This window comes from Colletotrichum graminicola (assembly GCF_000149035.1).
Source record: "Colletotrichum graminicola M1.001 genomic scaffold supercont1.14, whole genome shotgun sequence".
NCBI classification, from domain to species: Eukaryota; Fungi; Ascomycota; class Sordariomycetes; order Glomerellales; family Glomerellaceae; genus Colletotrichum; species Colletotrichum graminicola.
Genome location: NW_007361018.1, coordinates 809,377 through 828,716, shown reverse-complemented (window position 1 = coordinate 828,716; position 19,340 = coordinate 809,377). Strand labels below are relative to the sequence as shown.

At 56.6% G+C, this 19,340-nt stretch overlaps 2 protein-coding genes across 2 annotated transcripts; one reads left to right on the top strand and one right to left on the bottom strand.

Moving 5' to 3' along the window:
* Positions 1-8,829: 8,829 nt before the first annotated feature.
* GLRG_04548 (protein phosphatase type 1 complex subunit Hex2/Reg1) lies at positions 8,830-10,611 on the top strand (the record flags this gene model as incomplete). The annotated part of the gene is made up of 2 exons (XM_008095233.1): positions 8,830-9,527; positions 9,576-10,611. 2 exons carry the CDS (start codon positions 8,830-8,832, stop codon positions 10,609-10,611), a joined length of 1,734 nt encoding a protein of 577 aa, XP_008093424.1.
* A 5,987-nt stretch (positions 10,612-16,598) lies between these two features.
* Positions 16,599-19,232, bottom strand: GLRG_04547 (Rad17 cell cycle checkpoint protein; the record flags this gene model as incomplete). The annotated part of the gene is made up of 1 exon (XM_008095232.1): positions 16,599-19,232. One exon carries the CDS (start codon positions 19,230-19,232, stop codon positions 16,599-16,601), a length of 2,634 nt encoding a protein of 877 aa, XP_008093423.1.
* Between the last annotated feature and the right edge of the window lie 108 nt (positions 19,233-19,340).

Genomic DNA, 19,340 nt, shown 5'->3' with positions numbered 1-19,340 from the left:
AAACGCTTTCCTTCGCTTCCGCCCCTTCCCATGCCATACAACACCATGGGTCAACCCCTCCTCCCCCTTCAGTTCGTTGAACGGCAGTACGGTGGGTGGTTTTCCATCTCCGGAATTAAAGCACCCCCGATCCTGTCGAGCGAGACACTGTGAGAAGGAGAGAGTGGCGGGGGTGCTGGGGGGAAGGAGGCGAATCTCGTGGCCTTCACTTCCCTTCCCTTTCCTGCCGTGCGAGGATCCACCATGCTGCTGCTGCTGCTGCTGCTGCTGCTGTTGCTGCTGTTGCTGCTGGGGACTGGGACCTGCTTCCTCGGCCCTAGGTGTCACGGACATTACACTGATCACAAAGTGTAGTACTCGAGGTCAAGGCAAATGCCGCTTCCCGAAAGTCGCACGATTCCTGGACTAGGATCACCCCCTCGGTGGTGAAGTCGGACGGAGAGGGTAGTACAACGAGGAAGTGCGGCGACTCGCCGCCGCCGAGCCCCGGACGCTTCCTCCTAGCCCTCCCTTTTCGGTGAGGGGGGGAAGGGGGGGCGGCGCCGAGTCGCACCGCCGCGTCGCACAACACCAACGGCCAGACGTGGACCTCCTGGACCTTCAGCAACCAGCCAGCCAGCCACTGGGCTCTCTCCTCGTTTCACTAGGTATCGAAGAGAACGCATCCACGTCGGGTAGGCGGTATGCGGGATGACCTGAGCATGCAAATTCTGCCTGGATGTCGGACGGACGCTTGGAGCCGCTGTTACACGGCGTAGGTTTAATTGGAGGCCTTGCTGGCCCACGGGGGATCTCGTTTCCCCAGAGAGCCAAGCAGGTCAACTCAATTCCCTATCTTCCCCCGTGGAGCCCCAGCCGCCCCCCTCCGTCTCGTCCCGTTAGAGGAAACCAGGGACCAGTGCTGCCAACTGTATTGGAACGGTTCCCTTCCCATTCGCCCGTTGCCGTATTCAGACTCCGAACACGTCAAAATGCATTCGTCGACGAAGCCTTGAGGGCTGCGACAGTGATACGCGAGATGACACGATAAGAATAGCCTACGGGGTTTCATGAGACACCTCTCTGAACCTAACCTAACATGGGCCAAGCTCGCCTTGGATTCGGAATGGGACAAGGCCAAAAAGGGCCAAGTCAGCCACGTTACCCCATTGGCCCTCTCATCTGTCTGTGGCATTGCCTGCAACAGCTATGCTCACCTCGTCCCCCTCCCCCGCGCCGTGCCCGTAGCTTGCTACCAGCTGGCGCCCTGCTTGCATGGCATGCCTCTCCTGGACTCGGGGGGGGGAGGAAGTGACAATGGGCACCGACCAAGTTAGCTTTGCGTATACCCCAGAGTGTTCGTCCATGCGTGCCCGTATTTTAGCAATTGACGATGGGCATAGGCCGAGACATACTTGCCGCCTACAAAGCACATGGGTGCACACTTTGAGGGGAAGCAAAAACTGGGGAAACCGACTTGGCCTGTGAATGGTCGTTTGCGGGATCCTATCTGCATACTAAGGCCGTCATCACGCAAAGCCAGGACTCGTCTAACACAACATCTCGGAATCGATATCGATCGACAGGCCGCGAGCAACGGCAGTTGTCTTTCTGGGGATCGAAGATGCGCATATCGAACCATATATTGTCGACCTTTGGCGTTGGTTACCTGAAGTCTCGGTCTGTTCAAGGGTTGATCTTGCTGGCAAAGACTCTGGCCTGCCCTGCCTGTGCTGACGGCCACTGCAGCACCGAGGGGCGAAACGTAAGCACACTATATGCGCACCAAGTATCTCAGTCCGCACCTGGCGGAATGCCCAGCAGCAGGCGCTTTGTTTTTCTCTTTTCCACGGTGACCAGGATACCGAGATAAGTGCGTTGCAGTGGTGCGTTCGATGTTGCGCAACTAGTGATTAGTTGCAGTTCCCTTCCTACATGTGGTCTTGTCTATTGGTGTGCGTGCGCTTGTGTAACTGCGACTCCTCCGAGAGGCTCGACGACAGGCGGGGAAAGAGTTGAGTTGAGCCGACAAGAGCATCGGCTGTGATAACGGCCGCCCGGATGAGACCGTCGATGAGAACACCACTCGCCAGATACAATACAAGTCGGGCCCGACTCGGGTAACTTAAAGAGAGAGGGGAAAGGGGATTGCCTGGCTGGGCGGGGGGAACCTGGAGGTCGAGCTAGGTTCCATCGATGCAGCAGCATCCAAGTTTCCGATGATTGATGAATGTGCTTAACGTTTGCCAAAGCCCACCGTGATGCTTGACTTTGTTGTGTCTCCCAGATGCTCCAAACCAGCTGTGTACCTTGCGTGATTGGCGTCTTGGACTCTTGAGCAGCTATCGCGGGGACTCGACGTACACTGTCCTCAACAGAATGCCGATCGATTCTGACACATCCGGAAGGTGAGGCTTGAGGCTCGTGCCTCTTTTGCCATCGAGCACAACAGTCGTCTGATAGTGACGGCACGGGAATCCCTATCGGCGGCCTGGACTTGACGAATCTGGAATAGTAGAGCGGCAAGTTGACGAGCTGGGCGAAAAGCGTAGGTATACTCTGTACAATCAGCTGGGAAGGCCATGCTTGCCTGTCGACGGCACCGCCACCAAGGTTAAAACGCATATCAAAACGCAAGACGTCTTTGCGTTTCCCTCGCTGCAGAACCTGAAGCTACCGTAGCCACTCAGCAGATCCGAACGAAGCTAATTTTCGAGCTAACGGCAAGGGGTATAGCGGCTGCTGGAAAGGGGCTGGCGTGCTGGCAGAAGCAGGCGTCTGAAAGTGGCAAGATAGGCTGGCTGGCTGGCAAGTGGGGCTTGCTGACTTGACCGCCTTCTATCTTGAGACTAGCATGAGGGACTGAAGCTAGCTACTACTAGTTAGCACAGAAGATAGCTTCGTTCGGATCTGCTGAGTGGCTACGGTAGAACCGTTGGGGTGGAAAAGGGGTGGAGTGCGGGATGGATGGACCATCGGCACACGCACCATGTCCAGGGAGGGCATCGAGATACAACAGCAGTAAGATTGCATCCCTCGAAGTAAAAAACAAAAAAATAAGAATAAAAATTGATAATGGGAGGCCGATAGGTGACGCCGATGTGTGACGCCAGCAGCAACAGTGGCATGGCGCAGGTATCACCGCCAAAGATGACGCCACCGCTTGGCTTGGTCCTCCCCCCTGGTATTTCTTAGGCTCAATGAAGCTCGGCGAAGGCGGAGGTATAGACTACTGCGTAACTTGACGAGAGGAACCGAGGCGGAACCTGTCAAACTCCCGGTCAGTAGCCACGAGGTCTCGGGTGGAGTCGTCGTGAGAAGCCTATCCCGGTATCCCAAACTTGTAAAATACTACCTACAAAAAGCCAAGATTGCAGGTGCATTGAAGCTGCGAATACTTGACTGTGTTGAACTGCCTACATAGCACAATCGGCACGCAGTGTTGTTGTAGAGCAGATGGGGGGGGGGGGGGGGGGGGGGGGGGGTGCTACATGGCGCTTGCCTTCTCGACGAAGACAAGGGTGCGAGGCGAGCTCGCCCTCCTGGAAGCGACGACGATTAGTATCGCGGCCGTCTGCTGTTTGTTGTTGCTCCATTCGCCGTTGCCCGTAGTCTCCTGGAAACAAGAGGCTGTGAAAGAAAAATTGTTAGCGAGGTACTGGCTGCCCCGCAATGCCCAAGTCCACGGTACGCCAATCTGCAGCGTCGAGTGACAAGGCGGTCGACCGGGGAAAGGTTCCGGTCATGCGCAGCTCATCGTGTGGGGCACCCTTGACCGAAGTACACCCCCCCCACCTCCATCCATATCGACGCGGCGATATTGTGGGACAGCTGGAAGCGACTGTTTCCAACACACGCCCCTTCCTTCCATGTTGCCCGTCTGCGCTTGCTCTCCTCGCCTTACCTGCCAGCCTCTGTCTTGCCGACAGGCGCAGGCGCATGCGCAGGAGTAGGAGCTGGAGCCCTTAGATCGTCGCCTCCTTGCCGTAGTGCGCACAACATAGTTGTATGAACACACCGGGGAGAGGGAGGAAGGACATTGGGAAGGCGGCGAACATCCAAGACACGCGCTTACTGACATTCAATGCGGTCTTAAGTCACTGCGCGCCGACTGCTAATTACATCAACACCGGCGGCTCGGCCAATGGTCCACAGCCGATATCGACTGACGTTGCCCGACTCCCGGCATCATCATCGATTTTGTCTGGACCATCCGATGCATACCCGAGCAGGGAGAAACAGAGGCAAAACCCTGCGCCAGGCTTCAAAGCGAAAGATGCGGAAGCACCTCAGGCGCACGCACGCCAGCTCAGCTTTGATACAAGCGCATCGAAGACCCTTGGTTTCCTTCGAGCCACATTTACCAACTTGATGTCAGCATTCGGGCCTCCTTCATTTGTCGCTTACGCCACCCGCCGTCGCACCCATTTCGAGCCTGTCTTGGACCCCCATCTTGGGCCAGACGGTCTGTCCGATTGAGCGGCCATCTCGACGACCTGAAGTTCCGGGAGGGGGAGGGGGGAAGCAGGGATTATGGTGTTTAGTGGACATGGCAACGTGGAAGATGACCGGGACGAAGAAAAAAAAGAAGAAAAAAGTTTTCGAAACCCCCCAACTCCATCTAGCCTTCTTACTAGGATCTTGCCGACAACCCCCTGTCATTTGACACCAGCCTTGTCTATCATCGGCTTGCCAATTTCGAACGTCCCTAAAAAATAAAAATAAAAAGGCTATGGGGCCTTTTTTTCGTCCTCGCTTGCTGGCATGTCCTGGGCCGAATTTGGATTGGGGCATGGAGTTAGCCCCGCCTGAACCCTCAGACTTTTGTACTTGCACCATCAGGTGCAGAGTGCCTTCGGCTCTGTCGTCGAGGCTTTACTGTGCTTCATGCTATCAAGCCAAGGTACCATCTAGCAGAGGCCAGGGTACATGTGGACTCCAGCCGAACATGCCGGTGTGTATAGCAGTCTCGACGCAGCAGCCCGTGGCTTCTTCGGGTCAGGAACGCGGATCATCTTGACGGTACTCCGTACTCATGGCCGGCTAATGATCAGTGATCAAGTGACCCGAAGATCGCCGGGGGGTTCGAACTTGAGCCGGCATTCCTAAACTGATTTCCAGGTACGCGATGGCACTGACGGGGGGAGCATGCTACATCATCTCGCCACCCAATTTACAACATCAATGTATACTGGCAGTGTACGGATACTCCGTACAGCTATGTTGGATCTCGGCTGAGTGCTGACATGAAGCACTGCTCCCTCGTCATCCACTGTGTCAAGGTGTATTCTGGGGATTGCAACCTCCACTTCCCCGGAGCGCCTCGCCCAAGAGACATTTCGCGTGCTCTTCGGTTTGGGCAAAAACAGTGTCAAACATGTTTTTCGCACGCACATGGTCCACTGTTCCATTTCTGCATCTTTTCCCATATTCCCGGACAATCAGCACCCATTCCCAAACCCGTCTCGGTGTGTCAGTCTCCAAAAGTACTGGAATGCATTCATTATCCAGCTCTTGGAGCCACGCAGTCAATTCCTTATGTCTGGTTCTTAACGAAATACAAGAAGCGTCGTTTTTTGGGGATCGCCGGCCGAGTGTCTTCGCCGCCTCTCGCCTCTGTCAAGTTCAGTTGCCTCGAACCGTTCCTTGGGCCAGACCATATGGTGCGTGTCTCTGGTCCATCTTCGTGGACGATGGCGCAAGTTGCTCTCTCTGCTCTCCCTTGGGTCCCGCGGGAGTGACTGGGGGATGCTCTCGTCACTGACTGAGACGTCCCCCTTGAGTCCGGAGAGAGACGCATCATGCCGCCTTCTGGTCTCTTGGTTTACGCCAGACGACTCGTTTGCAAACTCGCTTCTCCTCGTCCTCGTCCTCCACTCGGCGAGTCTGCCGAGCTTGCTTGACCAATCAGTCGACCACCACTCACGGCGCGCGCGGCGTTCAACCACGCCGCCAGGCCGTTTTGTGTTTTGTCCGTGTTCGCTGTTTCATGCCTGGCTGCTGGCTGCGGATAGGCAAGTCGCAGCAGAAAAGACAGCATGCAGATGGATGGATATATAATGCGCTCCTTCCCCAAACCTCCCGTGCCGTGAGTGGTTCCTCTCATCATTGCCGCGTCGGTGGACAAGAAAAATCGGACAAATAGCATCGAGGTGGGTATCGGTGTGCTTTGTTTTGTCCGTCTCCTTCCACTCTCCTCTCTCCGTCTCTCAGCTCTCCCCCTCATTTGATACACTCGCGCTTGCACCCCGGTTGTCGGTCTGGATGCAAGCTGCCACACTTGCATGTTGGGTGCGTGCATGGGCTTGCAGGTTTGATAAACGCTTGCGCAGCGCAACATAGCATACAGAGCATAGCGTAGCGCTGCGCTGCGTTGCGTTGCGTTGAGCTAGTACGACGACTCTCCCACCACCGCTTGGGTACACTCCACACACCTTTCCCTCTCACTCTCACTCACTCTCACTCACTCTCACTCTCTCTCTCTCACTCTCTCTCTCTCACTCTCTCTCTCTCTCTCTCTCTCTCTCTCTCTCTCTCTCTCTCTCTCTCTCTCTCTCTCTCTCTCTCTCTCTCTCTCTCTCTCTCTCTCTCACTCTCTTTCGCTCTTTCGGTCTTCACTTCCCTTCCGTTGAGTTTCGTCTGCATGATACCTTACTCCAGCTTCAGATTCACTCTATGCTTTCCATCCCTGCCTTCGTCATCCCCTCTGAACAAACAAACAGAAGCTGCGCCCGCCCAACTCGTCTATCCCACGCAGAGCAGAGCAAGCTACCGACACCGGTGTGCTGCAACTCCTGCTCGATACCGGCTGCACAGTACAGTATGTGCAACTCCCCCCCACCTCACACACCCCCCCAAGTACGGAGTACACATACAATGTACCATACAAGCATAGTTTGGCGAGGTACGTACCACCCCACGCCGTCCGCACGTAAGGAGCTGCCTTGCAGCACTACGCGGTGTGTAGTGGGTGCACTTGGTGGTGCAAGTACCTGGTGGCGTGCCGGACCATGGCAAAGTACTTTTTGCGCATACGCAACAGCACAGCATATTTTCACTTGCTGCCTTTTTCCTTGCTGGTAGTACACTAGAGCCCAGTCCAGCTGGTCCAGTCCAGTCCAGTCCGGTCCATTTTCTCTCTCTCTCTCTCTCTCTCTCTCTCTCTCCTCTCCCCAGCCAGCAGCCAAGGTTCATGTTCACGTCCACGTCCCAGCTTCTCGCGATCCACATCGGTCCATTCATTCCCCGGGACGTCAATCCCCAGTTTGTCTCGCTCTCCATGTTGCCCTCCAAAGTCCCAGTCTTTCGCAGTCATCAGTCTGGCTCAGAACTCTGGGCCCATTCCCAAGCCAAAGGAAAAAGACAGAGAGAAAATAAGAGCGCAGAATCACCTCGTTTTCACTTTCTCGCTTTCCACCACCCCTTCCAACCCACCCGAGCCAGTCTTGGTTGTCTTCTCCACACAAACTTGACCCCCCCGCCCCTGCCACCCCCTTCAACTCCTTGCCCACCATATCACCCTTGCTTGCACCATCGAGCCCTTTCCCGAATAATAAGACGCAAAGGCAAAAGGGAAAGGGAAAAAACTCTGTGTCTCTCACACACCCCGGAGCGTCATCTCCCACGCCCCTCTCACACGCCTCACTCTCCATCTCTCTACCTTTGCCTGCATTCTGCCCCTCCCGCTCCGGACTTGGACCTCACCCCCCCCCCCCCCCCTCTCGGTTTCTGGTAGTACCTCGTCTGTACCCCCTTACCCCTGTCCGTCTTGCGCTGTCGTCTCTGGCCCTGGCTGTATGTGCGTGCGTGTGTGTCTCTCTGTCCCTCTCCCACTCCTCTTCTCCTGCCACTCCTCCTAATCCACCAAAAAGACTCCACCATACGGGCAAAAGAACGAGGCTACCTGCAATCAACCTCTGGGCTCGAACGCGCCGGTTGTCGTTCCAGTTTCTCTGGCTCCATTTGCTATCCTTCCCTTCCCGGTATTTTGCTTTTTTGCCTTTTTCTCCTCTGCTACCCTGTCCGTCTGTTCGCCCGTCGACAAATTCTCCTCTACACCGAGGCCATACACTACATCTACCTACCCTTTCCTCCCGTCCATCCCCTCTCGGACGCCCTTCTTATTCTTCCTCTCCTCCCCCCTCCTTCCCCCCTCCCGAACCGAGCCAATATATACCATACAACCTGCTCTTAACCTGTTCTCTTCGCGCTGCTGCCCACTCGGCCAGTCCTTGACACCCCGTCTGCGTTTCCTCATGCTGCGATATCTGTTTCTGCCATCGCCCATCCTCGACCATCGTCACTGACCTTTGCACGCATTTTTTCTGTCAGTCCAAGCCAGCGCCCGCCAGCCAGCCAGCCAGCCAGTTTCTTCAGTCCTTCAGTCACTCGCCCGTCCTATACTATATCGTACCGCACCCGATCCAAACCACCTGTCCGCCTTCTTCCCACTGGCGAATCCCCGCGAATTGCTCCAGTCACCGCCTTTGTTTCTTGGGGACGCCACTGCGCTAGGTCCCGAGCCACTGAAAACCTGCACGGCACAGCCAACGGCTTGGTGTAGAACGAATAAGAAAAGGGGACCGACCGTCATCCATCCAAAACAGACAGCCCCCCCCTCCCTCCTTTGCGCAGTTGTCGCTCCGATCCCGATTCCTTGGTCCACGATCTACGGCTCTGCTGCTATCGCTTCTCACTTACCTACTACAACTACTGACCACCACTACAACACCAACACAAGGATTCCACCCCCAGATAACCAAAGGCTTTATGACCGATCTTGTCTGCTTCTGTACCGGAGTCGCGGCGATTAGGGACTAACGTTCCCCAATTCGCCTATACACTTTCGCAATGGCCGTCGTCTTATCGTCCGAGGAGAACACCTACTTCTCCTCCAACTTGCGACGCTCACATTCTCAACCCAAGTTTGTCACAAAACAGTCCGCATTTCACCCATCAACAACCTCGGCCAGCCACATGAGCGACAACTTCATGGACTCGAAGGCGTATCCCGATTCTGCGCCTTCCTCTGCTCCGTCATCTCCCAGGATCGCCCATACTGAATCCACCGATCTGTCTTGCTCGTCGACCCCCGCGAGCAATGTCTCGATCGCTTCCGACTGCGACGACACATTAGACCTCGCCGTGCACGCCAATGGCCACTTTGTATTCCCCCACTACGAGGAGTCCGATTACTTCAATCACCCGGAAGACCTGGAACCGCCAACAAGTCCCAAGACTGGCGACTCTTATACCGTCTCGCCCGTCGACAACGACACCGAGGGTGACACTTCCAGGCCCAACACACCCGAGTTCATCCTCGACGTGGAACACGCCGAGGACGACACGGCGGTCCGCGTGCAACCCTCGCGCCACGTCGACTATCTTTCTCACAACTGGAAGGAGGAGGACATCTGGTCGTCGTGGAAGTTTATCGTGTCTAGGAGATCCGAATACAGCAACGCGGCCCGCTTGGAGAACGCATCATGGAGAACCTGGATGAAGTCGAAGAACAAGCTGAAGACCGTCTCGCCAGAGACGCTGAACTGGTAGGTGACATGACTGCATCCGAACGGCCCACGACTGACCATTGGTAGGCTCAAGGATTGTGACGTGACTTGGCTCTACGGACCCTTGCAGACTGGTCCCAACACCTTGAACCCCATCACGACGGATCCAAACAGCGCCAGGCTCACCAAGAACAACTCGTTCGTCAACAAGAAGCCCATCCTAAAGAAGAGGAGCATGTCGGAAGTCATGCTGCAGAGGTCCCTGTCTGCCTCTTCTCTGTTGAAGCAGGCGGCCGCGGCGGTCCAGGCTCAAGAAAAGGACGGACGGAGACGTCTGGCCCGGCCAACGCTGGAACGTGCCACCACCGATTACGTTACGTTCCCCTTCTCATCGAGGAGACTGAGCCGTGAAAGCTCCAACCTGTGCCCCTCGAGCACATCCTCCGGCATCATCTCGCCCAGTAGTGAGAAGAAACACATCCACTTCAACGAGCAGGTTTCGCAATGCATCGCAGTCGATATCAAGGGTGATGATGACGAAGACGAAGAGGCCGGCACTGAACAATACGACAACAGCGATTCCGACGAGTGCGGCGTCATGATGAAGAGGTCACGAACCAAGAAGAAGATGCCTCTCCTCAGGAAGAAGTCGGTGAAGATCGCAGCGGCTGCCGAGGGCAAGACCATTGCCATGCTACCGTCCACCACCCTCAAGTACCGCGAAGACACACCGGAGCCTCAAGAGACGGCGATGAAGCACAGCACCTCCTACCGAAGCCCCATCATATCCCCGTCGTCTTCTCAGGAGACTCTCCGGCCCTCAAAGGGATCCGGAAAATTCTTTTTCGACGATGAGGACGAGGAAGAGAATGCGGCGTCGATGGGGTGGCAGTCGCCAACGAGAAGCGACGACAACAAATCAACAGGCCTGCAACGATCATCGTCCACCAACAGTCTGAACGCCGAACCAGCTGGCATGCGTCGGACCTCGTCAGGTATGTTCATGCCATATGAAGAGGGGGAATCATCTTCCAACGAAGGCATCATCGGCCGGGTCATTGATACAGTTAATACAGCCCGGGATATTGCACATGTCATTTGGAACGTGGGATGGAGGAAGTGAGAGGAGAGGGTCAGCTTTGACGGTTTTGGGCCCCCCTTGATTCTCTCTTTTTTTTTTTTTTTACTATCAACAAAAGCGGACGCCACACGGATCGACGGCATTTTACAGTGGATGTACGATACGAGGGATCTAGGACGCGTTCTCCTGCCATACGGGAAGGTGGACAAGGTCGGGGGCACTTCAACTGTCGATTTGCGAGGATATAATCGGGCTTGTGCGAACGGGTCTATGGGGACGATCCCGGCTCAACCGCGCCATCGCACAAGGAGAGCATTTTTCACGCAGCGGGAATCGATCATATTCGGTCGCGGGGTTAACACGGAACGACACACGGCGGAACACCGGCGGGCGATATCGGCCAGCGAAGCAGGGCGAAGGGCTCTAGTCATTGCCCGCTCGCGTCGTGGCAACTGCAAATTTGTGGGGGATCTTGATGACGATACACACGGTAAAGGCTTGTAAGAAACATTTTTTTGGGAGGATGGGAGGAATTTGGGTAACTCGGTCGGTCATCATCATCATCAACAACATGATCTGGGACGCCATTTGGGGTCCAGGTGTAGGGTTTCAGCAACGGCGCATTGGGAAAGAAGGCGGGGAACAAAAAGAAAATGGGGCTTCTTATTCTGACAAGAAGAATCCGGCCGGATCATAGTGGGTGGATGCGCAATCTCTCGTGGTGTTGTAGCACCAGAGGCAACGGTTCGCAAGGGTTTGGGAGACATTGGTGCGCTGTGGCTGCGTCCACGAGGACTTGTCTCCCCGCAATGCATATCTCACCCGTCGGAAGCGCCCTTTGGCGGCTATGGGACTGCAGGTTTGGGGTCGAGGTATGGGGGAGTGGGTCAAGGTTAGATGGTCAGTCAACCCCCCCCCCCCCCCCCCCCCCCCTTGTCCTTTACGAACAAAAAGGGGATGGAATGAGATCCGGGCCCGGGGATATAGAAGGGCAGCGAAAAGGGCACGAGCAAATGAACTCGCCGTGGCAGAAAACAAATGCCAATCCATGAACAAACACTTTTTGTCTCGATACTCAACGTGTGTGTGTGTGTGTGTGGTCCGCAGGCAATGGGGGTGTAGCTGAGAGCGCAGTCGGCCGTTGGCCTCGTGGGTCGGTTGTGTGTACCGAAGCACGCCCAATGTCTCGGATTGTTTTTTTTTTGTTCTAGTTTCTCTCCCCTACGTTCCACGTTGGACGGCGTCTCCTTGCCAGCAAGGGACTATCATTCTCTGTGTCTCGCTGGCCCTGACCGCCAGGAAGGCAAACAAGATTGGCGTTCCCCACAAAGGGGTGCGTGTCTGAGACGGGGGGTGGGAGGGTTTAGTTCTCGGGCGTCCAGACTTCTTTCCTCCTCTGTCTCAATGTGGTGGTGTATTGTGTTCAGATATGCTTCTTTAGGGGGGGTGGGTGGTTATTCCCATAGTTGTGTGGGGGGGGATCGAGAAGGGAGAGAGGGAATGCGGTTGATATTGAGGCTCCCTTGAACCCTGGTGGAGATGGTGGGCCACTCCCTCCCGTCTTCCACCCGCATCATGCACACTACCTAACTACCCTACGAATACCGCACCGCACCGTCGTCTCCCGGCTTCCCGTTCCCCGCCGACTGAAGTGAGCGTTGGGTGTGTGTGTGTGTGTGTGTGATTGTGCTGTCTTGTCAGGACCGCCCGTGTGCTTCTCCCCCTCCCTCTCCGGTGTGGTTAGGGGACGGGATACAGGGCGGAGAGGGGGGAGGGCATAAGCTTACGTTGGATCGAATGATCGGTAGCGGGTTTTCTTCGTCCCTTTCTTCTTTTCCTACGATGGAAGGGGGGAGGGGACGGCGGCACACGGGATCAGGGCCCGGTCGGGGTTATTGCTCACGATGACGGCCGGGCAGAAGTAAGGGACCGGAAGTGCCGCGCGATGACGACGTGATGTTGGTGATGGGGGCCGAAGCCAGCGGACGCTTAATCCTCGTCCTCGTCCTCCTCCTTCTCCTCATTATGCCCCGCGTACGAGGAGAGGAGGTTCAGCGGCGCCTCGTGGTGTCTTTTGGGCAGTTGAAACGCGCCTTTATTCTTCCTGGTCATTTCTTGGTCATTTCTTCTTCTTCTACTTCTCCTTCTCTAAAACAAACTCAATACATGGGGAGGAAGGGGACAAAAGAAAGAGGGCTTTCGGGCAGATACGGAACACCATCCCATCTCTCTCTCTCTCTTTCTTATCTCTCGCGCCGTCATGAATCGTTCGTCATGAATCATTGCCCATGCGCGAATGCCATTCTTACTTTCCACCTTGGCTTATACGTTGGGGGGGCGCATGATGGAAAGTTTAGCATCCAGAGAAGGGACCGAATGGTGGAGGGGGGGGGTTGAATCGATGTTTCTGTTGTCGGAGAAGGGGGCTTTTTGACATCCTTCCTTTCCGGGGGTTGTGTTCCCGTGCGGGAAAGCGCGAGGTCGGACGATCCCGCATCATTGGGTACACAGGTATCACGGAGAGCGAGCAGTGATGGGGGTTTTTTTTTTGGTTTTTTGTTTTTTTAGGTTACGGGGTACACCGATGATTGGTACAAGAAAGGCGAGGTGACCAAGGTGGCTCGGAGCATTGCGGGTTGCGGAAAATGCACGATGAGAGCATATCATCCGCCCACGAAACGAATTGCCCGTTCGGGGGGGGGGGGAGAAGACCCGTGGAACCTGGGGGGTGTGGGGTGGCGGGAGGGGGTGGGGAAGAGTTTCCACTGTAAATCAGGGTCCTGGAGCAGGACTTGGCACAAGAGTGGAATACCGGTACGGAGTACTCTGTTCATGGTACACTACCGGTAAACAAAAGACGACGGCGAACCCTGAGTACCCAAGTACCGGTAGTTTGTGGAGGTGGAGGCGGAGAAAGGTGGCGAAACGGGGAAGAACGAGTGAGAGAGAGATCAGACCTCTTCTTCCTCTTCTTCTACTACGTACTCCGTATCTTACCCCTTCTCCATGTTTTGGGCGTGGGAATACTGGGGAGGGCAACGGGACCGGTGATTTGCTGGTTCGAACCCGCTGGCTGTGGCTTTCTTGTTTTTTTTTTCTCCCCTTCCCCTCTCCCACTAACCCCCAAAGTGCATGAATTGCCTATCTGTTCCCAAGGTATTACTTACATGATGCATGTGGCTGGCTGTCGCGCCCTTGTTCGCTTACGTACATACAGCTTGCAGCGACGGTTCATCCCCAGGAGGGGAAAGCCTCGGTGGCCAAGTCATCCCCGATATGGCTTAGAGAAACCCGGGGAGGCCAGGAGAGACAGAAAAAAGAAAAAAAAGCGGTCTACTGACGTGGTGTACGTATCCAAGGCGCATCCCCCCCCCCCTCCTCTCTCTTCAGGTCGCACAAGATGCGTCAGGGATGTTGCGTAACGTTTTATGCTGAAGCACATACGTGAACTGGGAGCACGAATACCTGCTATCTACATACCTGTGCGACCCTGCGAGGGATCCGCTCCTCTGGCCACGCATCTTACGTAGTCGTACAACCTGTGTAAGCAGACCCGGGGGCGTACCTGGCGCGCAGATCGGACGAAGATGCGGATGTAACAAATGGAGAAGGATACGCGCCCTACGTAAGGTCACATAGATGGACGGACCCTGAGATATGTGCGCTGACGCAACAGAAGAGAGAGAGATCGATCCTCGAAGCGAGTTTCTTGGGACCACCCGCGATGCCAAGAGACGCCACGCCGGTTCTGGGAGACCTTAGACGGGCCGGGGAAGAGGGGTTGTTGTTGTTGTTGCTGCTGCTGCTGTTCAACAAGAGGTTTTCCATTTCCTCCGTCTCTCGCAGGTGAGTGTGTGTGCTGCTATTCTTATCAGGGACCAAGTGCTTTTCTTTTTTTTTTTTTTTTTCAACCATGTTTCCTGTTTTTCCTTTTCCCTTCGCCGTGGCGTGCCGGTTACCGCGACCCTTTGGGTTCCGGCGTGGATCCCGGGATCCTCCAGTCCCTTTTCTTTTCCCGTTCTTCTTGACGCCCGCAAATCCATCCCCCCTTCATTGGCGAGAGTCCTGGGGGAGGGGACGAAGGAACGCGTGGAGGAAGACGAGGACCCGAGGGGGGAAAGGATTGGCCAATGGCCGGGCCGCCGCGCCGTCGTACGGAGATGACGGGATAGTGTGTGTGTGTGTGTGTTTGAGAAATGGCGGCGGCTGGTTGCGAGTTTGCCATTCTCAAGGTGAGCCGCGATGGCACCCGTCTCGAAGCTTCCTTCCGTCCCTGCGCCATAGCATGTAGGCAGACGCCCAAACACCGGTACTTGCCTGGCGGGGGGGGTTGCTCCGGGCGCTCTCTCTGCTGGCGCGCGACAAAGACACACGCCCGTCTCGGCTCTGGGGTGGAGGGTTCGGGAGGAAAGGGAAAGGACCTTGTCTCTCACCCCGCGGATGCTTTCCCAGGGAATGTTTGGGGGCCGTCTCATTTCCTGTCTTGCCTTTCTGGCCTTGGTATCTTCGTCTCTCCTCCCTTTCTTTGACATAATGTCCCCCCCCTCCACCCGTGGCGATTGTGGGGGAAGGGGGGGCATTTTTTCCATGAGACATGCGGGTAGAGGGTGTTGAGCTGTCGCGCCGCCTGTCCTACGCGAGTCCTTGTGGTACGAGCCCCGGTATTGTAGGTGTAACGTAGGTGTAGATGTAGCCCCCCAAAGCCAAAGATTGAGTGGGGGTGGGGGGGGCGCTTCACACGTTCCCCGTCATCGGAAGGGATGGGCGGTGGAATTCGACGTCGTCTGGTGTAATCTGTCCGCTCAGGGGGAGCCGGCGAAGAGCCCGGGATCATCGATGATCGCCGATGACGCCGCCCCCGACCCGATGCGGGGGGTCGGCAGACGGGTTCCCACCCGTCCGTCCGTAGCCGGCTTTTTTTTCTATCACCCTCCCCTCCCGCCCCGGGAAAGCTGGCCCGATAATGCGGACAGGGAGGGTATTGCCCCGGTCTCTCCGATCGCGGGAGCCGGCGGCGGGGCGGGTGGATGGCGGGCAAATAGTGATCGAAAAAGAAACGAAAAACCGAGCAGTGCACACACACACGCTGAGGATTTCTCTTTCTTCGATCTTTGGAGAAATACGATCATCTCGCGCGCGCGACAACAGGGTGAGACAAGGACGAGGCATGCTCGAAGCTCTTCGTGGATGCGGTGGTGAAATTGGCGTGCATTCCCGTCCCCCCACGCACCCCCGGTGGTGGACCGTCGACTCGGGGGTTAGAAAGCACCCCCACCCCCGACGTCTCGAACGCAGACCGTGGTGCTGAGCATCGGGCATGATGGCTTATACTGTGTTTGTCCGACCGCAATAAGAGCATTAGCGGTGTACCTGTGCAACCTCAAGAGGGGACTGGCTTGGATACGTACCTCAGGCTTGCCTTCTGAATATCCAGGTGGTTACTGACGGCATTGTTTCACTCCCCTGAACTCACAGCGGCCAAGTCCACCTTTGGAACCTCGAGTGATCGGGTTCGAGAACACAAGTGTATATACGGAGTACAACGCAAGCCAATCCGCAATGAACCCAAGCCAAGCCAAGTCGGCCTCCCCTCGCGTACCATGACTACGGACGCTCTGTGACCCAAAAGTCGAGACTTGATGGCGCATCACGACAAGCCGAGAGTTTGGCAACGTCGTAAAGGGCCGGGCAGCAGGGCGACGTGGCTGAGAAGGACTCGTCTCCGAGGAGTCTTTTCAACGCCAGTGTGATGAAATTGCGTCTCGTAGGGAGGGAGGGGTGGAGGATATCAAACAGTTCTTCTTTATCAGCATCTATTCCGTAGAAGCGGGACATCTTCGTCATCTACACGAGGCCCTCATCTCGAGGCCCATCTGCGATGCGGCATGAAAAAGCGTCCATTTACCCCTCCCACGCCAGACTCCGTGCCCGTAAAACCCCAACCTCAAAGCTTCCGTTACCCAGTCCTCGCCTGCTTTTGTACAATCGCGTCATCCATGCCCTCCATCACCCGACCGCGCAGCGTGTTCCTAGTCGTCCTCGATGTCGTCGTCGCTGATCACCAGGTTCTGCACCCGCAAGCCCGCCACCGATCCGTCTCCTGCATGCCGAATGACCGAGCTCCACTTCCGCGGCGAGGCCTCTTCTGACGGTTTATCTGTAGCCCACGCGTCGCCCGTCATGACCCCGTCCTCCGGCGCGTCTTCGGCCGGCTCGTCATCGTCACCCGTCTGCGGCCCGATGCCTTGGAACGAGACAACCTTCTCGATTTCCCTAAGCTTGAATGAGTGCAATGTCGACTTGCGCCCACGGACGATGGAGGCCATGTACGGCAGGCGCTCAAGCAGCATCTCCCGCCGGGCTGCGCTCCCCAGAGAAAGGAGCGGTGCGACGTTGGAGTCGGCCTTTGCGTTCTCGTTGGCCGGCTTGGGCTTGGACTGGCGGTTGGCCACCCAGTTGCCCGCGTCCGTCTGCTTCGGCCGACGGAACGCGCTGGCCCCCTCCGTGAGACTCCTTCGGGACGCCGTCTCCTCCCCTTTCATGAGCTTCGTGGACCACACGTCCACGAGAGCTTCGAATTCCTCCTTTGTCCGCCAAAGCTTGATGCTGGTCGGGTAGAACATCTTGAATGCATCCGCACCCTTGGCGCCAGTCGACGCTTTGCGTTTTACAGGGGACGGCAAAGAGAACAGCATCCCGCGGACGGCGACCTGGAAGGCAATCTCGTCTTGTCGAAGCACGTGGCTACCCGAGTCCCTGCCGAAGCTTGCAGACGAGCCTCTGCCGCCAAAGAAGCTGTCCCGGCACGGAAGGAGTAAATCGCTCTCCGAGAGGTACTCTATGCATCCGTTAACATAATCCAGGGGCGTCGACGCGTCAAAAGGCGGCACGGTCTCGCAAGAGAACATGTAGTTCTCGTGGAGAGCAGAGACGAAGGTCTGCGTGTCTGTGCCGGTTTCGTCCATCAGCGCATCGACCGAGACCTCCGACGGCTTCGGCCGCGAATGGTGGGCGATGTAGCTGGGCAAGCGCTCTGCTGCATTTGACGCCGAGGGCGTCTCGTCCCTCTTGTTGTAGACCACTTTCCCAACGGCGTGGAAGATGCCGAGACTGGCCTCGCGTTGAGATATCAGCTCCAGCGTCTCCTTCTCCCCCTTGGTAAGGGATATGCCTGCCTTGGCGCCCTTCGACTGCTTCGACAAGGCAACCTTGGCTCCCCAGTCCGCGTCTTGATCGCCCTTCAGACACATAAACTCCAAAGAGGATATCGCGCTGCGTATGTCCCCGATCTCGCCTAGACGCTTCAGCACTTGAGGGCCCGGTGTGCGCTTCCTGCCCGACTTGCGTGCCTCTTTCAGCACGACCAGCTCCAGGGCTTTCGCGAGCAGAGTGGGCGCGATGGTGTTGAACTCGATGACGCGTGTCCCGGGGTGTCGCAAGATCTCCGGGCCCAGCAGTCGGTGAGCAGTAAAGCTGTCTGCCGAGGCCGATGTCGTGGTCAACAGCGTTTCCGAGACGATCAACACGACAGGGGTGATGGGTTCACTGGGCGACCGCCGCCCAAAGGTCGTCAACGAAGGTGTGTTCGCCGCCAAGTATTCCAGGAGTGTGCTTCGAAAGGAAGAAAGAGCAGTCGATGACCTCGAAAAGGTGTTGGGAAACTCCTCTATGAGGATAATCTTCCCCGCAGAGGCGGACTTTTCGTTGGCTGGACGCGGTGCTTCGGTCGGCACATCTGTGTCGAGCTGCCCAAACTTTCCACCTCTGCTCAGGAACTCTTGGAACTGCGCCGAGGCGGATGTGTACCCAAGATGCGCGCCGAGGGTGTTTGTTGGATTTCTCCACTCCAGAAGCTCATAGCCCATGTCCTTCGCCAACAGTCTCATGGCGGTGGTCTTCCCCGAACCCGCGGCACCTTTGAGGAGGAGCAGACGTTGGCGCAAGCGGCCGCCGACGACGTCCTCCAGCCACTTTCTAACATCGGCCACCTTTCTCTTGTGCACGGCCAGTTCTTCTAGGTTGAGCGGGCCAAACCGTTCCGACCAGGGCCGCAGGTCGTCGTCGTCGTCGTCGAGCCCTGCCGGCTTCATCGGACGGGGAGGCTTGAGGAACTTTTGGCTCGAGCCAGCTGTTGCCGAGGAAGAGATGGGCGTGCTGTCTCGAAAGCGTTTCCGTGCATTTTGGCCAACGATGCTCGACGTGCTAGCTTTCTGCTCCGCGACATCGTCTTCCTCTGAGATGGGGTCGCTCACGATGTCGTCGAGAGGTACTGTCCTCGAAGCGGCGGCCGGCCTGGCGCTGGCCTTGGACGCCTGCTTGGAGAAGAGCGTCATGAGGTCGCCATTTCGGCCCTTGTCATCCACTTTGACGCGCTTCTGCTGCTTCCCCTTGAACTTTTCCGGGCTCGTGCTCGGGCTCTTTGTGCCCTTGTTGGATTGGCCGTTCCGGGACTGGAGGACGGCGGGGGTCGCGACAGCTCGGGTGTTGTAGGCGACACGGGGCTTCGGTTTCGTGGGACTCGGGGAGACGGAAGCGCCCCGGCTGTCGGATTTCGCAGGTGACGAGAGGAGGAAGTTTGTGAGGGTGTTCGTCTTTGGCTGTTGATCGTCTTCATCGTCGGACTCGACGACGTTGCGCCTTCTTCGTTTGGCAGGCGGGGCCATTGGATAGAAAGGCGGTTGACGAGCTCAACATGGGCGCATGTCTCTGCAAAGTTGCAGGTCAATTGGCGCGACCTTGTTTCTTGGTGATGTTTGACGATGCAAAAGCTG